At 32.9% G+C, this 23,065-nt stretch overlaps 1 protein-coding gene across 3 annotated transcripts in view; it reads right to left on the bottom strand.

Annotated features, from left to right (window-relative positions):
• Positions 1 to 2,103: 2,103 nt before the first annotated feature.
• The window catches only part of spict (magnesium transporter spict), a 45,885-nt gene continuing 24,923 nt past the window's right edge, over positions 2,104 to 23,065 (bottom strand). The window contains exons 5-6 of one of the 3 annotated variants that reach the window (XM_072532236.1): positions 17,032 to 17,120; positions 2,104 to 8,257 (exon numbers count right to left, since the gene is read on the bottom strand). In XM_072532236.1, the coding sequence (XP_072388337.1) occupies positions 8,163 to 8,257; positions 17,032 to 17,120 (184 nt within the window). In that variant the 3' untranslated portion in view covers positions 2,104 to 8,162. Of the gene's footprint in view, positions 8,258 to 17,031; positions 17,121 to 18,000; positions 19,461 to 23,065 lie in introns of those variants that run through there. The other 2 variants (XM_072532238.1, XM_072532237.1) reach the window with 2 other exon arrangements.

Below are 23,065 nucleotides of genomic sequence, written 5' to 3'. Positions count from 1 at the left end.
CGCAGAGTAAATAAAAGGCGACTACCAAAGCGGAAAAAACTACTACTATTGGAAAAAAACTGAGAATTCAACCGAAGTTTACGATTCTGTTAGCAGAGAAACATTGTAGGAGACCATAGTAGAATTGGGAGTACCTAGAAAGCTGGTACGATTAGCACAGAGAACGCTTCCGCACGGATCAGAATTGGCAGCACCACGTCGGAGGAATTCCTCATTGACGCCGGGCTTAGACAAGGAGATCCTCTCGCCCCCTGCTATTTAATTTTGCACTGGAACATGCGGTAAGGAAAGCTCAACAACAACTGACAAACGGATTTGCCGCCCAAGGATCAAAAATACTATTGGCGTTTGCGGATGACACAATTGCACAAACCACCAAAGATGCAAAAGAAATTTTCACCCTATTCGAAAACGGAGCCAAGGAAGTTGGTCTGAAGGTCAACGAGGACAAGACCAAGTCCATGGTGGTTACGAAGAATCCAAGACCAAGGGTTAGACAAAACGTAAAAATCAATGAATCCAACTTTGAAGTCGTCAAAGAATTCAAGTAGCTGGGAGCGATAATAACATCTGAAAATAAATATGAAAAGGACGTGGCATCCAGGATCATTGCAGGAAACAGGGCATATTACTCATTAATGACCGTACTTAAATCCAAAATACTCTCAATACCAGCAAAAATAAGAGTGTACAAGACAATAATTCGTCCCACAATAACGTATGGAAGCGAGACATGGACTCTGAACCAGCGGAAAACGACAAAATTACTGGTACTGGAAAGAAAGATACTGCGGACTATCTATGGGCCTTGCAGAGAAGAGACAACAGAAGAATGGAGAAGAAGACACAATGATGAACTCCAGACAGTATATGGAGATGCAAACATAGTACGCTATATTAAAGCAAACCGAATAAGATGGGCGGGCCACGTACTAAGATCGAATGACGAAAGACTCCTGAACGCCACATTCTGGGAAAGGCCCGATGGCAGAAGGTCATTTGGTCGTCCGAAGAGATGGAAGGACGCATTAGCCAGTGGGAATGGGAACGCAAAATGGGAATACAGCAATGGGAAATAGTCGCTCAGGACCGACAACAATAGAGTTGTAGAGCCAAATGATGATGATGATGACTTTTTGGCGACCTCAGAGTTTTAAAGATGTGGGTCCAAGCCACGGTTCGTAGACTTACTACGGTTGCTTCTTCCGACTGGGGTGGGGATGCTTGAGTTACGATATTTTTGTATTTGAAATTTTGGTGTTGTTTTCTATAAAAACTTATTTGAATTATCGAAGAAACGTTATTTATTGTAGTTGTACATCGTATCTATTGCCTTGGTATCTTTTTATAAGGTAGGTTAAAACTTTAAATTTTCATTGTGTATTAACGTAATAATAATGTTGGTGAAATTTTAGAATGCCAGGCACAGGTTGTAGTGTGTAGGAAAGATATTAAAAAAATGGAAAAAATAGTTATGTAATTCGGTAATTCATTCAACAGTTAATCCAGTATTGATGGAAATTCAGTATACGCGACAAATTTTCAGTGTAAAATTGAGATTGAAGTGCTAGATTTACATAAATCCTGCATTAACATTGGATAAACGTTAACAACCGGTTCTGATTAATTTTAAGTACCAAACTGCCTACATATCAACATTTTTCCATAATTAGGTATTATAATCCACTAGACATCTTTATTTCATAACTATATTTACTATTTTCCACACATCAAAGACATAAATACGATTAACAATGTTACGATTCAAATTACTGTACTCTCGTGACGTAATTTGGGGCTTAATGTTCATTGGTTAGTCGGAAGAGGCAACCGTAGTAAGTCTACGAACCGTGGGTCCAACCTATTTTCTTGCCACTGTTTGTACAATTTTCTTTGATCTTTTTTTTCTTTAACTTCGTTTGACCACCACCAGATCTCTTTCCATTCCAACTGTTACGTTTCCATATTCGTTCAATTTCTCATTTTTTTCCTTTTATGAATATTTTTCATCAATATCTCATTTATCAGTCTAGAATAGACTCTTATGTTAAGCGGCTTTAGTAATGTCAGCTGAGTCAGAGGAAAAATAAGAACGACAACAAAAGTAATAAATATTTTAATACAGTTCAAGTCAATGAGAATTTTATAATAAAAATATAGTAACGAAAATAACGCATTTTTTATTTTACAAACCAGTCTATCATATCATTCCAGTAAACTATTGTAAAGATCTGTTCCTACGTACTAATATCACAAAAATATCCTATATTATAATAAATAAGCTAGGCTTACTATTGAGAGGTTGAATGAGTTTCTTACAAAAAAGTTCCTACAAAAGTTCATTACAATATTATATTATACAGAAAAAATGTTAACTTATATCTAACTGAACGAGCTAGTAGAAATAATTGGCACTTTGCAGATAAATAGTCTATTTAATATTATATACAGCGAATTTTTTGCTATTCTAATTTGCAGAATTAGTTTTTAAATAATAGCAAAAAGAGTTTTTAAATTTAAATCTTGCTAACTGAAGTAAATATTACATTTAATGGCACCATTCCAGTATATAGTTAAGACATTTTAGTTGAAAAGTTACATATACTTGATGGATGGACAAAGATGGATGAAATAGACGCAGTAAATAACATATTTTAGGTAGAGATGAAAGTGACAGCAGTATGTACCAAAGTAATATATGGAAGTCACGTTATACTAAAGATATTGCTAGGAATAATACAAGGTATTAAAAGTGAGAATTCGTCTAATTTTCATAATTATTTAATATTTTTCGAGAACTTATTAAAGAGGAGAGCCTTGAAAAACATATGAAACACAAAAATCATCCACACCGAACCCAGATTGACCGTTTGACGTTGTAAATCATTGATCACAAACACAGGGATACTACGAGGACGTCAAATGTACCGATGGTGCTTACGAAGAGTGGAAGAATATTATTTGTAATTGTAAGACGAGTTCTCGAAGGTAAAAATAATATTTTTCGCATATCAGTTACCCAAAGTAATTCTTTTCGCCGCAAAACTTTTAATAGTCTTCGCTAGCACGCAGATGCAAAAAATGTTTTTAGCCGATATTCGTCTAATATTGTATAATTAATATTCTTCGCGGGTACGTAATAAGAAAACATTTTTTTTGCCGATAGCAGTCTAAAAGTAATTATTTTCACTTTCATTTCAATTAGAAGTTATAGTCTTCACGAGTATGTAGATGAAAATAATATCGCCCATTCATCATACAGGAAAATATTCAAGATAAACTTGATCCTAGCGGAAGAACATCACGCCTAAAAAACTTAAGTGAAACGGTACGAAAAATCAAGAAGTCGACATTATATCCAACGCAATGTCAATCATGGAACTAGAAGGCCATCAAGCCTTGGAGGAGCAAAAATTTGTTTTCTCTTTACTATCCATTAATAGTTTTGGATTCCATTCAATGTAAATACCACTGTGGCCCATGTGGTTTATTGAAGAAAATTAACCACATATGGTGTGACCAAAGTTAGAGCATCATCTCTTTTGAGAGGTCTCGAATCGCTCTGTGAAGTTCTACAAAGTTTTAATATAAACAAAAGCTAAATCGAAGACAACCAATCTATTTGACAATCTTAAGTCAATCCAAAACGAGTAATCCCGTTTCTCTGGAAGAAGTAAGAACCTTTGTTCTTTAAAGAAAGCCATAAGGCAATATACCACTGATCACAGAATCTAGAAGTACCAACTAGATAAGATGAACAAGTAATCGACGATATGTGTCGATTTTGCAACGAGTAATAAAAGTCTGCTGATGTTCTGCTCAGGATATCACTCCAAGTCGGACCACTAAATTCGTCAGCAATGAACCCTTACCGACTGAAGACTAAAGGAGCCAGTAGGTCAAAAACAATTAACCATTTGAAGATCTCAGTGTACCTGAAATTTCTAAAAATTTACCATGTTTCTTTTCTAAATCATGAATCTTGTTAGCAACTTTTCTACAACCGATAATACACACATTATACCAAGCTCATTATCTATTATGCAACCCATAGATGCCCATAAAAGATTGCTTGGGCACAATTTGGGAAGCTATCAAAATATACTTAATTCATCAGATTTATATTTAGATAATTTTTATTTATTGGATTTTAGAAAAAACACTGAAATATGGCATAGATAATCCCGACTTATAGATTACAAGGCAGCCTACGACCCTGTAAATGCAATAAGAGACCTAGGAGTTCCAAATCAGTAATTTTACCAAAACTAACTCTTGAAATAGTCCAGTGCAGAGTACGGATTCATGGGGAATTGTAAAAAAATTTTATAACAAATAGCAGGCTATGTCAGAGAGACCCCCTTTTCTAAATACTGTTTAATCTAGGGTCTACAAATCAGAGCAAATTCTTGGCTATGCTGCAAGGGATAAGGTAAGCAGACAACCACGAATCCTGTGGCGACTAGTTATAATAATAGTCTCCCGTTTTATACCGCTTCGCGGCTTTGGGAGTATAGCAGGGTAGTCTGCTATATCTAGGGCCTACGGCATACAAGGAAGGTAACATGGCCAGTGCTACGCTTCAACCGCCTATTATTACCCCTGGTTTTACCCAAGGTACTCATTTTATTCAGGCTGAGTCGACCTGGGGCCTATAGACATTTTTAAAAATGTCTAGTTGTTCTTGCTGGCGGTAGGATTCGAACTCCGGACCACCGGCATGCGAGGCAAGCATCCTACCGCTTGCGCTACGCAGGCCCTTGGCGACTAGTTGATTTTCACAAAAAGTAATGAAAACACGTTAGAGAATGTTTTGAGAGGAAAATAGTGAGGATCTTTTCATTTACGAAGAGGTGTGAATGATAATAAGAGGAACCAGATACCGCCAAACGCTTCAAAATACGATTTCTTAATTGGAAAGAACAAGTAGTGCGGATAGAGTACAATAACACAGTAAGAAAAACATTTCTTGACTAATCCATACGGTAGAGGAGTAAAGGAAGATCCAGACCAAGATTTCTTAACAATACATGAGAAACAAGGATAGAAAAGGCCGAAGGAAAATTCTTGAGGAGATTAGGACCTACATGTGGTTGTAAAGCCAGAAAGATAATTATAATGATTTTCAAAATATACTATATTATGATCTGAAATACGAGGTCTGCCAATTAATTACCGACACTATTGATATAACATCTTTATTTTAAAGAATTATATATTTTCTATTTTTTCCCGTCGATATGATATACCTCTGCATTCCTACACCGCTCCATGTGAACCTTCCATTGCGCAAAGCAGTGCTGCAGGTGATCTTTCAACAGGCTATTTGATTTTGGGAAACAGGTAACAGTCAGAGGGTGTTAAATATGACAAATATGGCGGGTTCTCTATAACTGTGATGGAGTTTTTGGCCGAACAGTTCTTGACAAAGTGCGTGTTATAAGGCGGCCAGATGGAGGATCTAGGAGATCTCTTTCCACGTTTCGGGCCCCTTTTTGCGAATTTTTAGAAGCATAGCTTTCTTATCGAGCGCTACGGTCGGAATACATTGATCGGTACAATGGATCGCGCAGAGGAGTAAAAAAAATAAAAAACAACCGAAATGCAATAGAACGCGCAATGTAACGAAAGATTGCGCGACCACACACTACGGGGAGCAGTAAATGAAGTCCCATGCGTTTTTCTAAATAAAATAAAAAATAAAATAGAATAATATAGAAAAAATAGAATAAAATAGAATAATCTAGAATAAAATGGAATAAAATGGAATAAAATAGAATAAAATATAATAAAATAGAATAAAATAGAATAAATTAGAATAAAATGGAATAAAATAGAATAAAATAGAATAAAATATAATAAAATAGAATAAAATAGAATAAAATAGAAAAAATAAAATAAAATAGATAGAATAGAATAAAATAAAACTAAATAAATTAAATTAAATTAAAATAAAAAACCATCGCTCCGTGCGTAGACGATAAGAAAGCTATGCTTCTCCTAAAACGTGAACAAATAAATTGATAAGATGAGAAAAAAATAAAAACATGAATGCTCTGAAATTAAATTGCCGAATTAAAGTGGAACACTGGAGTGATCATGTGTTATGGGAGAACGATAGATTAATGACCTGAAGATTCAGATCAAACCAAGCATTTCAGAACATGGGAGAACGTCTACATATGTGTTAAACAGTAAACTCAACAGGCTGGATGATATTACAACAAGTTATTCAATGACTTCATTGTACTTGTCAATATTCTGTTACCAAAAACGATGTTTCACGAAATACAACATGAAAAAATAGGAAAATAAAAGAAACAAAAAGAAAAAAGAAATAAAACAAACTTAATTATTAATATTAACTGAATATTTGGAATAGTACAAATTAACGAAACATTCTTTAATCGGGTAGGTAGCTCGTAAATCATCTACTAATAAAGAGGTATAATAATGGTGACAGATCTTTCTAGATATAAGTAAAATGGTCGGTAAATAGGTCACTGGTACTTTGACAAAGAGAAATTTATAATTAGAGTAATATTATTCATTATAACTTTAATCCAAAGTTTAATGAAATATCAAATTTTTCTAATAAACTATTTTGCTATTGTACCAATGTCATCATATATTTAAGTCTCATTTTGGCACAACGCATAAAGGTAGAATATACAATGTTATTGACATGAACTTGTTGATATGCTAATGAAAATTGGCACGAAAATCTACAGTACATCATAATTTGAATTTATATTTTCTATCCGACAGTGCCTTATCATATAATATGAGATCACGTTAAGAATGATACAATTTGGCAACACTATCTTACCGCTGAAATTTGCACCAATCGCAAGCATAATTGTAATACGTAAATAATTATCGTTGTACGAGACAGAATCGATGACGTCATAATTCAAGGAGTGCGGAGAGATGGAATTTGCGAGGATCCTAACCGAAAAGAAAAGGTACTGGAGGGGACTGTGCGAAAACCTGGACGAGGATATCTAGGGTGAAGAATATAAGATCGACGCCTGTGCTCCGTAGGACAAACTCTTGGACCGGAAGCTGTAGACCGTCAACGACCTGTTTCCACAAGGTCAGTACACGGTGTGCGGAGAGACGTCGGGGCTGAGTGTGAGGTTCCTTTCACGTTGGATGAACTGGCTGTGGAAGTAGGCTGTCTTAATTATAACAGGGCTCCCAATTTAGATGGTGAACTGCCTGAGACGGTTGTATGTCTGGACCGTTTGGAGCTCGCGTGTTTGCTGAAGCATATGAATGCTCTTCTTGACGCGCAGTCATTTCCGGATCCTTAGAAAATCTCGAGGCTCGTACTTCTGCTTTAATTAAAGAAGTTAAAATATCGTCCTATTTTCCTTGGATCGGAAAGTTGTATGAGTGAAACTAATGCATAGTTTTCAGGAAAATCGCAATAAACCTCTGCAAGAATTGAAAGATCCAACGAGTGAACATGAAGCTGCTCGATTTAAGTGTATGTTGAACCTCCACCCAAAAGAGGCTAGATATAGACAGCAGGGGCTAAACCTACCCGAAAACTATAATACATAGATATTTCAAGTCGCAATGTGATAAGGTCTATGTGGCCAAAAGAACCTTAATCCACAACGTCAACTTCTTCTAACTACAAACCATTATAGACACCGCCTAAAATCTACTAGAATTTATTTGAATTGGATTGAATATATGAATGGTGACCAGTTCTCTGTAAGGATGAGTCCGGTTTCACGAGATATTCATCCAATCATCGTCAACGCGTGTTTTGACATCCTGGCGAGAAATATTAAGAATTTCTCACAGTTTAAAGATGAAGTTATATTAGTAATGTAGGGGGAAAGTATGAGATATTTTGGTATCAGAGTAAGTGTTAACGCTGATTAATCCATAAGGATGTGGCAGATCATTCAAATACTTTACCGACATACAAAATTTATAGCACTAAAGTGTTGTCACGTTGTATCGAATATTGATACCAGATATGGTATATATGACTACCATGAGTTAGTATGTCAGATAGGAAGTATAAGTCCAATATACAGTATACCAATGTAGCTACTAAATAACGAACTTGTAGAAGGTCAAAAATATTGAATACTTATCGTCTAAATATAGTTTTCTATTCCTAAACGATCCAAATGTACCTATTAATATCTCACTTTACAATTTTGCTGCTTTACGAAAAGCCCATCAATATCTATATCTGCTATTAAAACTATTGTTTCACAATGGCGCCGAAAACCTAAAAATATTAGAAAGAGTTGGTGTTACTCATTTAAGATGGTATATAAGTAGACCAGAGAAATTAGCAAATAAAGAGCCTTTTTCCTCAGATTTTTTCTTTGTTAGTATATTTTTTAAACACTAAAGGTGAAGACCAGTAAATTATATGGAAAAGTGACACAATTTTACTAAAAAAGCATAGAAAATCCTATAATATTTTTGTTAATTTTTTGCTTAATTATTGTAAAAATAGCTTCAAAAGCTTAGAACACGAGTTGGTCTTTTTTTATTTCTCCATTTTCCTGTTTCAAAAACGGGGTGCGGTGCATGGATGCATTGCATCCCCTAAAATCTAAAATTTATTATCAGTAGTTAAAACTACAGAATCCTATTTCAAGTTAATTCAAATATTTAAAGATAAAATATATTTTTCAAGAACTCATTAAATTACTTTACGAATGACAATTAGTGGCAATAGCGCACGGTGACTGTAATATATTTGGATGCATTTTCTGAAACCATTCTGCTCGCGCTAGCATCGCTTCAATTCAACAGCATATGTCGACTCTCGGCCCAATTTGTATAAGTTTGGATCGGCATTTTTAAGAAAATTGGATGCAATATAATACTTCTGGTTCATTATATATATATATATATATATATATATATATATATATATATATATATATATATATATATATATATATATATATATATATGTATATATAAACACGTGAAACACATCAAAAACTACTCGAATTAATATAAATGCAAAACACGGCAAAAGATGAGATCTTTTTTAATATATAAAACCTATTTTTATGTTTAAAAATTTAAGAATTACTGTACATCCAAAAACACTTAATTATTCTAAATAAATACATGACATTATTCCGACAAAATTCTTTTAAATGTCAATTGATAAATTATTGTTTGTGTTATTATTGCATTTATCTAGTAGTAACAAATATTCAGTACAGTAATTTTTTAAATTTTTAAACATAAAAATAGGTTTTATATATTAAAAAAGATGAGAGACTATGACAAATTTTATCAACATTATAATACATCTTCGTTGATACAACCTCATTAAGTTTGTAAGTAGTGAATTTTTTAATTAATTATACCAACGCCAACAATTTATTCATCACATTTGTAGCTCCCTGATGAAGGACATAACCAATGTCCGAAAGCTTGGAATAAAAATTTAAAAGAGTACACGTTTCATTTTTTATTGCTGCAAACCCACTATTTAACGTTTACTTCTATATATATATGTAAAAGTAAACCTATGTTTATTTTAAGTGAAACAGCAGGGCTTAGTTATTTTTAGTTATTTAAAGTTTTAGGTTGTATGACTGTTTAAGTTTTATTGACATTGACATATTGTAAATTGTATGGTACAATTGTCAAATTACTTAATGGCGTAAGAAATAGCATTGTTCTTGATTCTCTTTTTAGGTTTGTATATTTGTTAAGTTATTTTAGTTATGTTATTATTGTTAATAATTTATATTGTAGAATTTTAACGATAATAAACTCTTTTTAGACGAATTCAAACTGCTATCTCTTCACATGAATAAGGGTATGATATTACACTTATAAATCAAGAATTTAAGCTGATAAAAAAAATATAGTGATAACTATAAATTTCCAAGCCGTTATTTGGATAAAACGATATTTAAGAATGAATTTTACATCAATGAGAATTTGCATGGCTATAGAAGCAAACAGTAGTGATAGTAAGAAAAATGTATATAAATTTAAGTGGCTGCAGCCAACAGGGTCCCGTTTTTATTATGAAATCCCCTTTGAAAAACAACTTCAAATTGATCATTCTGAACTATTTCATCTGAAAAAAGTGAAGAATATATTAGCATCTATGAAAACAAGAGGATCCTTTAGAACATGTACTATAGCATTAGAAGACAATTTGAAGGAGATTTATTTTGATTCAGATGGTGATGTGGTTTATCAAAGTGAGTACTTACAACAGACCTTATTACCAGTGTATGAGAAGATAGAAACAGCTGAACAATTTCCATCATTTGCTGAGTTGCTCCAGAAATTTAATGACACAAATTTACCTAAAGTTGAAAAGAAAAATTTAAAAAAAATAAAAGATGATTTTGTACTTCGAAATTTTGATGGAAATAATGTTCCAATGAATTCATGGCTCAAGACCTTCGAATCAGAATGTTTGCGATGTGAGGTGGTTGCTGACGAAGACAAGATTTTGATTCTACGTTTGTTTCTTGATGGAATAGCAAAAGAATGGTTTGAATCAAAAATAATAACATTAGGCTTAGATAACAGTTTTGAGGTATGGAAAATTAATTTTTTAGATAGTTTTTGTGAAACAGGTTGGCATAATCATAGGCAAGCTTATTCTTTTAGGTATATAGGTGGTAGTATTGTTGATTATGCGTTTCGTAAAGAAAATTTATTGCTAAATATAAAGAATGATTTTCCCATTGATATACTAATTGATTTAATTGTAACAAATTTGCCAATTTATATACAAGATAATATTAATAGAGCTGACGTTACAACAATGGAAAAATTGGTAGGTGAATTACGAAAATTGGAAAGTTTAGTTATAAAAAAGAAGAATAAATTGGAGACAAAACCAAATTTTTATCAAAAATCTACTATAATACCAGAAGAACAGAAAACTACTTGTCAATATTGTGATAGAAAAGGATTCCCTGGGAGGTTTCATCCAGAGGCAATATGCCGTTTAAAGCAAAAAGATAAAAAGGTAACAAAAGAAAACAAATCAAATGATATTAAATATATTAATAATATTGCTATACAGGAGACATTAAATGAAACAGTAACTGAACAAAAAAACTAGATTTGCTGCCATTGATCAAATTAAAAGTATTCCTAAATAATAAAGAATTATGTGGAGTTTATGACCCAGGCTCAAATGTTACTCTTCTGAATTCGAAGGTGGCAAGAAAGTTAGGATTAGATATTCAAGAAGATAGGAATATGTTTAAAACGATAAATGGCAGAACAAATTTTACAGGAAAACTAATTGCAAAACTGAAAATTAATAAAATTGAGAAAAATATTAATCTTTTTGTAATTAATGATGAATATTTTGAGTACGATATTCTACTCGGATTAGATTCTATTTTAAATTTTCAAATGAAACAAGATTTTGATTTAGAGATTTATCAAAGATTATACGGAAAAATTGAAGAAAAAATCGAAAAATTTAATTATAATATTAATATTACAGAATACTCCATAAACTTTAATGAGGGAATTCCCACAGAACTTTTTGAAGCAAAATTACAACATTTATTGCCATATCAGAAAAATAAAATAGAAATATTACTAAATAAATATGACAATATTTTTGCAAAACATAAATTTGACATTGGGCAGGTTCAAAATAATGAAGCTCAAATTAAACTTTTAGAACATAAATTTGTTGCAAAAAGACCCTATAGATGCTCGATAGAAGACCAAAAAGAGATAGAATTTCAAATAGGACAATTATTAAAAGCAAATTTAATAGAAGAATCATCTTCACCTTTTGCAGCACCTGTTACATTGGCTTTTAAAAAAGATGAAGGATCTAAAACAAGATTGTGCATTGACTTTCGTGAGTTAAACAAATTAATTATTCCTGAACCCCAACCTTTTCCTTTAATTGACGAGATTTTGACCAAAACAAGGAATGCTAGGTTCTTTACTACTTTAGATATAAATTCTGCTTTTTGGTGTATTCCAGTTCGGATAAAAGATAAATACAAGACAGCCTTCGTTACCCAAAGTGGTCATTGGCAATGGAAATGCTTACCTTTTGGGCTTAAAACATCTCCCGCAATATTTCAAAGAATTTTAAGTAATATTATCAGGAAGCATAATTTAAATTCATTTTGTATAAACTACATAGATGACATTTTAATATTCTCATTATCATTTGAAGAACACTTAGACCATATAGAAAGACTTATGAAAGCAATTATTGAAGAGGGATTTAGGCTCAAACTTCTAAAATGTAATTTTGCAAGAGAAGAGGTTAAATATTTGGGACACATTGTGGGACACAATTCAGTTCGTCCGTTACATGATAATTTAATATCGATCAGAGATTTTCCAGCACCAGACACGAGAAAAAAAGTACGACAGTTTTTGGGAAAAGTAAATTTTTACCACAAATATATAAAAGATTCAGCTAGGTTATTAGAGCCACTACATAATTTACTTAGAAAAGATATCAAATTCCACTGGTCTTTAAGCTGCCAAACAGCTTTTGATAGGGCAAAGAATATCCTCTGTTCTGAACCTATACTAGCCATTTTTAACCCAAATGCTCCTACAACTATATATACAGATGCTAGTGTTCTAGGAATTGGTGCGGTTCTGAAACAAAAACAAAGAGATGGAGAAATGAAACCCGTAGCATACTTTTCAAAAAAATTGAACAAATATCAAAAAAATAAAAAGGCTATTTTTTTAGAATGCCTGGCAATTAAAGAAGCAATAAAATTTTGGCAATACTGGCTAATGGGAAGAAAATTTCTCGTTATCATAAACCCCTTGAGGGAAGAGAACTTCGTACAAGACCAGATGAAGAATTAGGAGATATGACACATTTTCTTTCACAATTTGACTTCGACATTAAATATGAACCTGGAAAAGAAAATGTAGAAGCAGACTGCCTTTCTAGAAACCCAGTGTTGGAAAATATGAAAAATGCAGAAACATTCATAAGAACAGTAAACCTAGTCACATTAACTGAGATAAAACAAGACCAAAATAATAATCGACAAGTTATAGATACAATGAGAGGAACAATTTTGAACCAAGATATATTTTATAAATTAAGGAAGAATGAAAAAAGAATAATTTTATCCAAAGATTTTGGAAAAGAGTTAATAACAAAAGTTCACAAATTTTATGGTCATATTTGTGCTGGTAAAGTAACAAACAAAATTAGAAATTTTTACTACATTAAGAATATAGATTCACTAGCAAAGGATATCTGTCAAAAATGCGAGATCTGCTGTAAAAATAAAACAAGAATCGGTCCAAAATATGGTCTTCTGTCACAATTGGGTCCAGCAAAAGAACCTTTTCAGATAATGTCCTTAGATACAATAGGAGGATTTGGTGGCAATCGTTCGACAAAAAAATACCTCCACTTACTTGTAGATCACTTCACCAGATATGCGTTTGCAGTTACTTCTAAAAATCAGACCACAGATGATTTCATAAAATTAATCGCCAAAATTCAAGATAAACACCCCATAAAAACATTATTAACAGATCAGTATCCAGGAATTAATTCCAAAATATTTAGAAATCATATGAAACATTTAAATATTCAATTAATTTTTACAGCAGTAGACTGTCCATTCTCGAATGGATTAAATGAAAGACTTAATCAGACATTAGTTAACAGAATAAGATGCAAACAAAATGAAACTAGAATTCGAGCATGGACAAAAATAGCTGAAGAATGTATAGAGGAATACAATAAAACAGATCATTCCGTAACCGGATATAGCCCAGAATATTTGCTTTTTGAAAAAGCAGATCCGATTGTTCCCGAGGAACTGTGTGAGACAACAAATGTATCAAAAGATAAAGAAATAGCCTATAAAAATTCGGTACGACATCATGAATATAATAAAAAACTGTATGACAAAAATAGAAAATCCTATGAATTCAAAGAGGGAGATTGGGCATATGTAGAAAATAAATCAAAACTAAATAGAAAAAAACTTGACGAAGTAAGAGTAGGTCCATTTCAAATAAAAAAACAAATTTCAAATACATTATATGAAGTAGATATTGGATACAAAAAGAATGATATGAATTATTTCCATATTTCAAAATTGATGCCTTGTGATAAACCATATACTTAGATGGTTTATCATACCTTTTTGGTAGGGGGATGTAAACGTAAACCTATGTTTATTTTAAGTGAAACAGCAGGGCTTAGTTATTTTTAGTTATTTAAAGTTTTAGGTTGTATGACTGTTTAAGTTTTATTGACATTGACATATTGTAAATTGTATGGTACAATTGTCAAATTACTTAATGGCGTAAGAAATAGCATTGTTCTTGATTCTCTTTTTAGGTTTGTATATTTGTTAAGTTATTTTAGTTATGTTATTATTGTTAATAATTTATATTGTAGAATTTTAACGATAATAAACTCTTTTTAGACGAATTCAAACTGCTATCTCTTCACATGAATAAGGGTATGATATTACACTTATATATATATATATATATATATATATATATATATATATAGAATATATATGTATATATATATATATATATATATATATATATATATATATCTGTATATATATATATATATATATATATATATATATATATATATATATATATATATATATATATATATATATATATATAGTAGTTTTTCCGAAATGAATTTAGATTTACCCCAACCGTGTACAAGTTCTCAATCCTACCAGGAAAACAGTAATGGACAGCTGTGGCGCACCCAGGGGGGGGGGGGTTTGGGGGTTAAAACCCCCCCAGGCCATATAAAGTAAACAATATATAAAGAATAGTAGGAAAATGTAACTTGTCTTTCACACACAATACAAAAAATTCAAAACGCTAATTGAATAATTAAATTACCACTTTAAATATGTAGAACGCAATAATTATTGTATAAATACACAATAATTAATACACAATAATTAATAATATTATATTTAGATATAGATACCTAATATTAGGCTTATGAAAAAGTAGACAGAACGAGTCTATTGCGAGTAGCATGCGCCTACAGGACTGTATCTGCGGCGGCCTTGTGGACTATCACGGGTTGTGTTACTCTGCATGTGTTAGCAGTAGAAAAGAGACATCTCTATGAGAGAAGAAAGCATTTGACAACAGCTATAAAAAAAGAAGAAAGGGAAATATCAATGGAAAGATGGTAAGAAGAGTGGAACAACAAGGAAGATGTTGCCCAGTGGACCAAGATGCTGAACTCGAGCTTGAGGGACTGGGCAAATTATCTTTTTATTTATGAAAAAAATATTTGGGATATTGCACAACTCCTTTATCTCTAATAGAGCGAGTAACTCAAGCAACTGGTACCTCAGAAAGTAGGGCCAAGAGAGTAATTAAGGAAAATAAAAACAAAACATCAACTTCATTGATGGATTACTCAGAAACATTTGCAAGCCCAGGCTCAAGTCATCAATTAATCCATTTGAGGAACACGTTATAGGAAATACCATCTATATGTTTGCTAATAGCCACAAAAGAAGACCTACCATGAATGCTGTTTACCAATCTGTTAAAAACGAAGGAATTGTAATTGGTAAACTGTATTCCGTGCCGGTCTCAGCTTGTGTAGAGGAGGGACGCTGAACTGAGTAGGGGTGCAATGCTGGAGGAGGCACAAGCTCAACAAAACGCGCCAAAATAGATAGGAACAAACAAAAACAGTTACTACTAGCCACATACAACATCCAATCTATGGCTAAAGATGAAAAGTCTACGAATACGAAGAACTATCCAAGATAAAGTGGGATATTGCAGGACAAGCGAAGCAGTAACATCTCCAGAAGATGCCAAACCCTAGTGTTGGCGAAGTGTCGGGAACTAATCTCAGAAGAAGACAACGGCCTAACAGCCCGAACAAACAGTTTAACAAGTTAGACGACGGCCGTGAAAGCCTAACGCAATTTTATGAATTCAGTTTTTGAAATAGCAAAATCGCTTCGCTTTTAAACCCTTTATCTTTGGCACATTATGGATGCCTCGTTTTGGTTAAACTTGAATTTGGTCTTAATCTTTCAAACTGTTCTTTTTAAATTGCTTATTGTTTATGAACGACTCACCGGTGATTCTGGGTCGTAGGGCATTAAACCAGGGGCCAACATGGACAATAAAAAGTTAACTCTCTACATGTTATTGCGTCTGAGTTATTTTAATTGTTTATAAGCTTAAAACCACACTACCTTCGCACACCTACTTTACAATATTTAACATAAAAATGAGTTAATTGAAAATTGATAATGATATTGTCCTTATTTCCACGGAAAATCGAAGTTTTTGTGCATTTTTAGAAAAGTTAATAATAATTTTCAAAACATCGACTTTTGAAGCTATTTTTGCAATAATTAAGCAACAAATTAGCAAAAATAATTTTATAAACCCTCATTTGAAACGGTTTGCTATGCCTTCTCAGTAGAATTGTTTCACTTTTCCATATAATTTACCGATCTTCACCTTTAGTATTTAAAATCAAATAGCGATCTTACAGTGATTATATATTTTTTATAAGTAAAACATGACGTTTAATGATTTGCATAGTGTGTATCAACGAGTGTCATAGAAAAATCGTAAGTTCCCTGGTCTAAAGTGTCTAACAGCGATTTCCTACAAGTCTTAGCGATAGGCTCTAAGCATGCAGTTTTAAAATATATGATAACCATTTGAACACTTTTCACAGTTAATACTTTTATTCTTGCAAATAAGATGAAAAATCAGAGACACCAACTTTGTTTTCAATGAGGAAACTCAGTGAATATTTTTAGCCCTCTAGGTTCAAACTCCCAATGACAAATGTCACTCGTACAGTTTCAAATAGCATGGGATCAAGTGACAAATGATTTTAAAGGAGCGTTTAATTGTATCTTTAATGATAGCCTTATTTAAGATTGTTTGCTTAGTAGTTGCCAAAAAATCGCGTTCGACACATATAAGAGCAATTAGAGTTTGCCTGCACTGAGAATAATAATTGTAGATATTATTTAAATCATTGGTTCTTACCCTTTTGGCTGGGACCCAAAATATAGATATAAGGTCTTTCAATTGGAACTTCCGAACTTTGACAGTTGGCAGTGGACATATCGTTGAAGCTACAACATCCAACGTGTTAATAACAACACACCAAAAACATTGTGACAAGGTTTAGGCTCACACTGCAATTTTAACCATATTATAAATTACTTAAAAGACAGTAATATCATCGTCCTTCTCTTTGCTTATATCCCGATGCGGGGTCGGCTTTCCTAATTACATCTCTCGATAAGTTTCCATCTTGGGTCATACCCCTTGGGTATGGGTCATCAATCCCCTTTACCGACATGTCCGCATAAGACATCTTTGGATTTCATCTTTTCCGTCCCGCCATATATATTTTTTATTATTATTTCTTATTACGTATTTTATTAATTATTTCTTTTCATATTTTGTTTAATTAACGTTTTGTGTGTGTGTGTTTATATTACGTAACTAGTACGCCCTAATATTCTTATACAAGGGATGCGAAGTTTATTTGGCGTGCACCCACATGACTCTACCACAGTATTCGTATAAACACCGTGCGAGAAACATTTCAGTTTTGTGTAATCATCCACTCCAAGTGTAATTCGACGCGGTCCAGCCACGAAATTCTACAGCCCCGCGCGCTGGAGAGAGAAAGGAAGCATTCATCATCACAGGTAGCGTACGATAATAATTTACATACACACAATATTCAAATAATTGATAAGTTTGCATTTAACTTTTTTTTGTCATAAAACGCCAGCGCCTTTAAAATAAACAATTGATAGATGTAACTCTTATAGTTAATTAATACACGTGTACATTGGTCCTTCGAAACAGATTTGAAATTAGTTAAACTAATTTTTAATCAATTAAAACAATCAAGATATATAATTTTAAAATATCGCTTAAAATCATATATATATATATATATATATATATATATATATATATATATATATATATATATATATATATGAGGATAGATTTATATTAAGCTATCCTTTGATAGATGTCGCTACTTGATACCGAATTGGTTTCGGTGACATTTGTCATTCATGACATGACGCCTGTTAAAATTTTAAGTTTTAAAAATAATTAGTTTGGTTTTTACAGCCGTTAAAAGCAAGCAAATTTTGTGTCAAATGAAGTCACCACGCCGGAAATGATCAACAAAGTCCATGACATTATTATGGCAGATCGTTGAATTAAGCTTCGCGAGTTAATAGAGGTCCTAAACATTTCCTACGAACACGTACATAACATTATTCACCATCATTTGGACATGAAAAAGCTATCTGCGTGATGGATGCTGCGTTTGCTGACAATCGATCAAATGCAAAAACGTGTGACCACTTCGGAGACGCTTTTGGCGACGATACGGCGCGATCCGAAGGATTTTTTTTACCGATTTATCACCGTTGGTGAAACCTGGGTGCACTATTACACACCGGAAACCAAAGAACAGTCGAAACAGTGGCTCAAACGCGGCGAAGGGCGGTCGAAGAAGGCAAAGAGTGCACATTCGGCCGGCAAAGTGATGGTGACTGTTTTCTGGGATGCGAAGGGCATCATCCACATCGACTACTTGAAAAACGGAAAAACAATCAATGGTGAGTACTACGCAGCATTATTGAATCGATTCGAAGCCGAATTGCGTCGAAAACAGCCCGGTTTGGAACGCAAAAAAGTGTTCTTTCACCAAGACAATGCACCGGCTCATCGATCGGCCGTCGCCATGGCAAAATTACACGAATTGGTTGAACACCCACCGTATTCCCCAGATCTTGCCGCCGGCGATTTTTTCCTGTTTCCAAACCTAAAAAAATGGCTCGGAGGACGCCGTTTCGCAACAAATAATGAAGTCGTCGCTGAAACTTCGGCCTATTTTGAAGAGCTCGAGCAAAAGTACTATTCGGAGGGGATAAAAAAATTTTAACATCGTCTTACTAAGTGTATCGAGCTAAAAGGGGACTATGTTGAGAAAAAAATCGATTTGATTCAAAAAAACTTGTTTTTTCTATCAAAGGCTATTATATTTTAATGAGCTATTAACTTTAAAAAATATGTTACGCGTGGATTTCCCGATTTAAAGATAAATATAATATTGATTTGTTAATAATACTCGGGGTGTTTTTTCGCGTTTATACATACTCAATATAAAATAAATATTTACCCATGTTGTTACTTATTGAGTTTCATAACTTTAAAAGTATTTACATACTGAACTTATTAATTGAGATCAACCTTTAAAGGTTTAGTGTTACGAATATTACATTATAAAATCCACAATGGTAACTAGAACATTAAATAGAATTGCTCGTCTACGTGCATTGAGACGAGAAGTTGACATTTGTAAAATTAACTAAACTGAAAAGCTTGCAGATGAAGTTTTAATTGATGAGTACCGTTATCTCCAGAGTTCCTGTTTGCTGCAAAAGATTATGAAAATATTAATACTAGTTTTAATGATTGACGTACTGAGTTAATTAATTTAATCGTTGTTGAGGAAAACACAGATTTAGATAGGGAATAATTAATTATATTCTGTCCTTTTGAGCTTGATAACACAGCACAACTGATTATAAATTCAATAATGTAATGTAATGCAATATGTCCGAAACACTATAAGGTGATTCAAAAAGTTTAAATGACTCGTAAGTGTTTTTCATTAGAAATGTGTCATTACTCGCCATCTTTCGTTGTATCCTCCTTGTATTGTGAGATTTCGGTAGCTGATACAATAGGTTCGAGGATAAACATAAAACGAAAACGAAGGATTTGCTGATTCAGTGCCAGGGAATTGGGTATAAATATTTGAAAAATTAAATTTTATTATAATCTAAATTTATTATAGTATCAGAGCAATTAAGTTTGTAAAAAATAAGGCTTTTTTTGACGTAAAATTGCTACATAGATAAGTTTTTAATTTATGAGGAAAGTTTGACTTTTTGATTGTTTATTTAATATAATTTCCACTAAAAAATCGATGAATCCCTAGATGAGAGTCTTTTTGTAATATCTCATACTACACATTTTAACTGTCAAAGGCGTCTATACAGTTGTGTCGAGTAAAAATCTAACTTAATTGCCCTATTTAAATATGTAAAGCATATAGGTACAATACATACAAATTAAATGTATGTTTAAAGAAATTTCTGACTATATAATAACCAAAGAACATATAGATAAGTGCGAATAAATAAATATCATAGTTCAGTTATTATATCACATCGTGTTTATCATCATCATTTGAATCTGAAGTTGTGTTGTGTGGTTTAATGATAATTGGTTCTAATAAGCATTCGTTAACTAACGAATTTAAGTTCCATAACTTTTCTTCTTCCTTAACAGTGCCTTACAATAAAGCTTCCGGTAAAAGTCTTTTCACATCAACTAATTTGAAAGAAGTTACTGTTACTTCTCGCTATGCCACCCTTTACTTTTGTCCATATTAGCTCTATCGTATTATTTAATTATAAAATAGTATTAAAAAATTATTAACGTTAATACAATTTTCCATTTTCCCATTCGTGAGATAGGCTGCGCCTATGATTTATGGAGGATAATGATATACATACGTTATATGATTCGTGATATCATTCTTAAGAGGACAGAGTATAGATTGGAATTCCCTGATAGCGTTAATAAAATAGGTCCTCTTTATTTTAAGCATCATTCAGCATTAAACATTACTGCTAGAGGAACTCAATGTATCCTCTGATCCACCAATTAGATTAAAAACCAATGCAAACCTTCAAACACTAACTTTAAATATATTTGCGGGCGAGATTATCGATTTTCCCAAATGTAGAGATTGATATAATGCTATTGTACATAATAATTCAGATCTTTCTGATAATTAACAGTTTAGTTATCTTCTGCAATCAGTTAGTGATTAAACATTACATTACATTACATTTTGCAACCTTATAATGTGATTAAACATTAAGTTGCAAAATTCAAATTATACGATGAATACTATTATGGACAAGAAATTTATTGGTCCCCTTTCCATGTAAAATTGTAAATGTTCCTTACAAATCTCTTTATGCACCCTTCATAGGGGTTTATCTAAAGGGCTATAATATTGTAACATATTTTTTTTCTCGGCCCTTTAGGGTTTAATTTCGTATCCAAGGCGTCGCAGAGGAGGCTCCCTATTAGCCACTATGTAAGATCTGGTACGAGAATGTACGATTTTGACACGAGGAAGATGGAATAGTGTAGCGGTCAGAAAAGGCAATGGACGGACTCGGCGAGTAAGGTTCGTTTTCATAAGGTTTTAAAAAACCGGCAAAGTTTGCCTTAACTCCAAGTGTATGGTAAGAAAGAGGTGATTTGTTTGCTTTATTCACTTGATCTTCCACTTCGATTTCGAGCTTTCCGTAGCTAGATAATGTGATGCCTAGATATTTAAACTCCATTACTTGTTCTATTATCTGACCTTCCAGCTGCAATTTACATCTTATTAAATTTGCTGTTGTAACCATGCATAGGAGACAAAATACACCGCGACAGGGGTGTATTTTGTCTCCTATGCTCTTCAATCTCTATGTGGAGAACATTTTTGCAGAGGCACTGAAAGGCTCTGAGTGTTGAATAAAGATAAACGGGTTCCCGATAAATAATATTCGTTACGCCGACGACATCGCGATAATAACAGACAACGAACATGATATGCAGTTGATGTTAAATAAAATAAACACCGTAGGAAAAATATATGGCTTGAAGATAAATGCTGAAAAATCTAAATGCATGGCAATAAGAAAAAACGCACTTTTAAGAATACAACCGATCAAGTGAAAACATTTAAATACTTGGGAATGATGATGAATCACCAATGGGATCCTCAACAAGAAATAAAATGCCGTATCGAACAAGCAAGACAAGCTTTTATCAAATTTAAACCGCGACTATGTAACCGCAATCTTTCCTTCAATCTCCGCTACAGGATGGTTAAATCCTATGTATGGTCCATATTGTTATACGGTATGGAAACATGGACGTTAAGCGTACTTTCCATTAATAAGTTGGAGGCCTTCGAAATGTGGACGTTGCGAAGAATGTTCCGCATACCATGGACAGATAGGGTGAGAAACGAGGAAGTCTTAAGAAAGGCAAATACTGAGAGAGAACTACTCAATTTGATCAAGGTACGAAAAATTGGATACCTCGGCCATATTCTTAGAGGAAAAAAATACGCAATCTCTCAACTAATCATCCAGGGAAAGATTGAAGGCAAACGAGGAGTAGGTCGCAAACAAATGTCGTGGCTACGGAACCTAAAGAACTGGACAGGCATAAATAACACTGGCGATCTTTTGCATGCCGCAAAAGACAGAGGTCTGGCCTTAAGATAATTCGCCAACACACTATAGGTGCACGATACTATGAGAAGAAGAACCATGCATTTTGTCTTTTTTTATAATCTTTGTAATGTAAGTTATTCGCCGTTTGTTGTAAGCCGTATCATGTGCCAAGGGATTTAATAACAGCGTCCTGAGGGCTAAGTAAGCGGACATGGTTTTAAGTGGAAAATAAGCAGCCGAATTTAAAGGATCAAATATAGTACCCAGGATAACCTGGAGCCCAGTTTTGGTATTTGATTTCTCCCAAGATTTGTCCAGCCTCCATTTTGAGTCTCTTAAGGACCGGATCTGGATTGTGGGACAATGATTTTTTGGTCAAGTTTGTGGGAACTTCTAAATAAACATTTATCGTTAATACACCAAAATTTGCTCCAAATTTAAAAAGTTTACAAATAAATATAAATTTTATGTATCAGCTAATTGACATATTTTAGTTTCTTTTGAATAAAATTAACCTTTGATAATTAATTAAGAATTCAGAAAAGTTTGGTATCTCATTTAGACATATGACAGTTACTACAACTTTTTCATTTGGTACCATTTGGTATATAACCATAGTTTTAAATTTTGTTTTGTTGTTGGAAGATTTAATGTAACGTTTTTTAATAGATTTAAATATTTTTTTGTAATAACTTTATGTAAAATAAAAATAAACATGTAATTTT

This window comes from Diabrotica undecimpunctata, chromosome 5, assembly GCF_040954645.1.
Source record: "Diabrotica undecimpunctata isolate CICGRU chromosome 5, icDiaUnde3, whole genome shotgun sequence".
NCBI classification, from domain to species: domain Eukaryota; kingdom Metazoa; phylum Arthropoda; class Insecta; order Coleoptera; family Chrysomelidae; genus Diabrotica; species Diabrotica undecimpunctata.
This window is presented reverse-complemented; position numbering and strand designations above follow the sequence as displayed.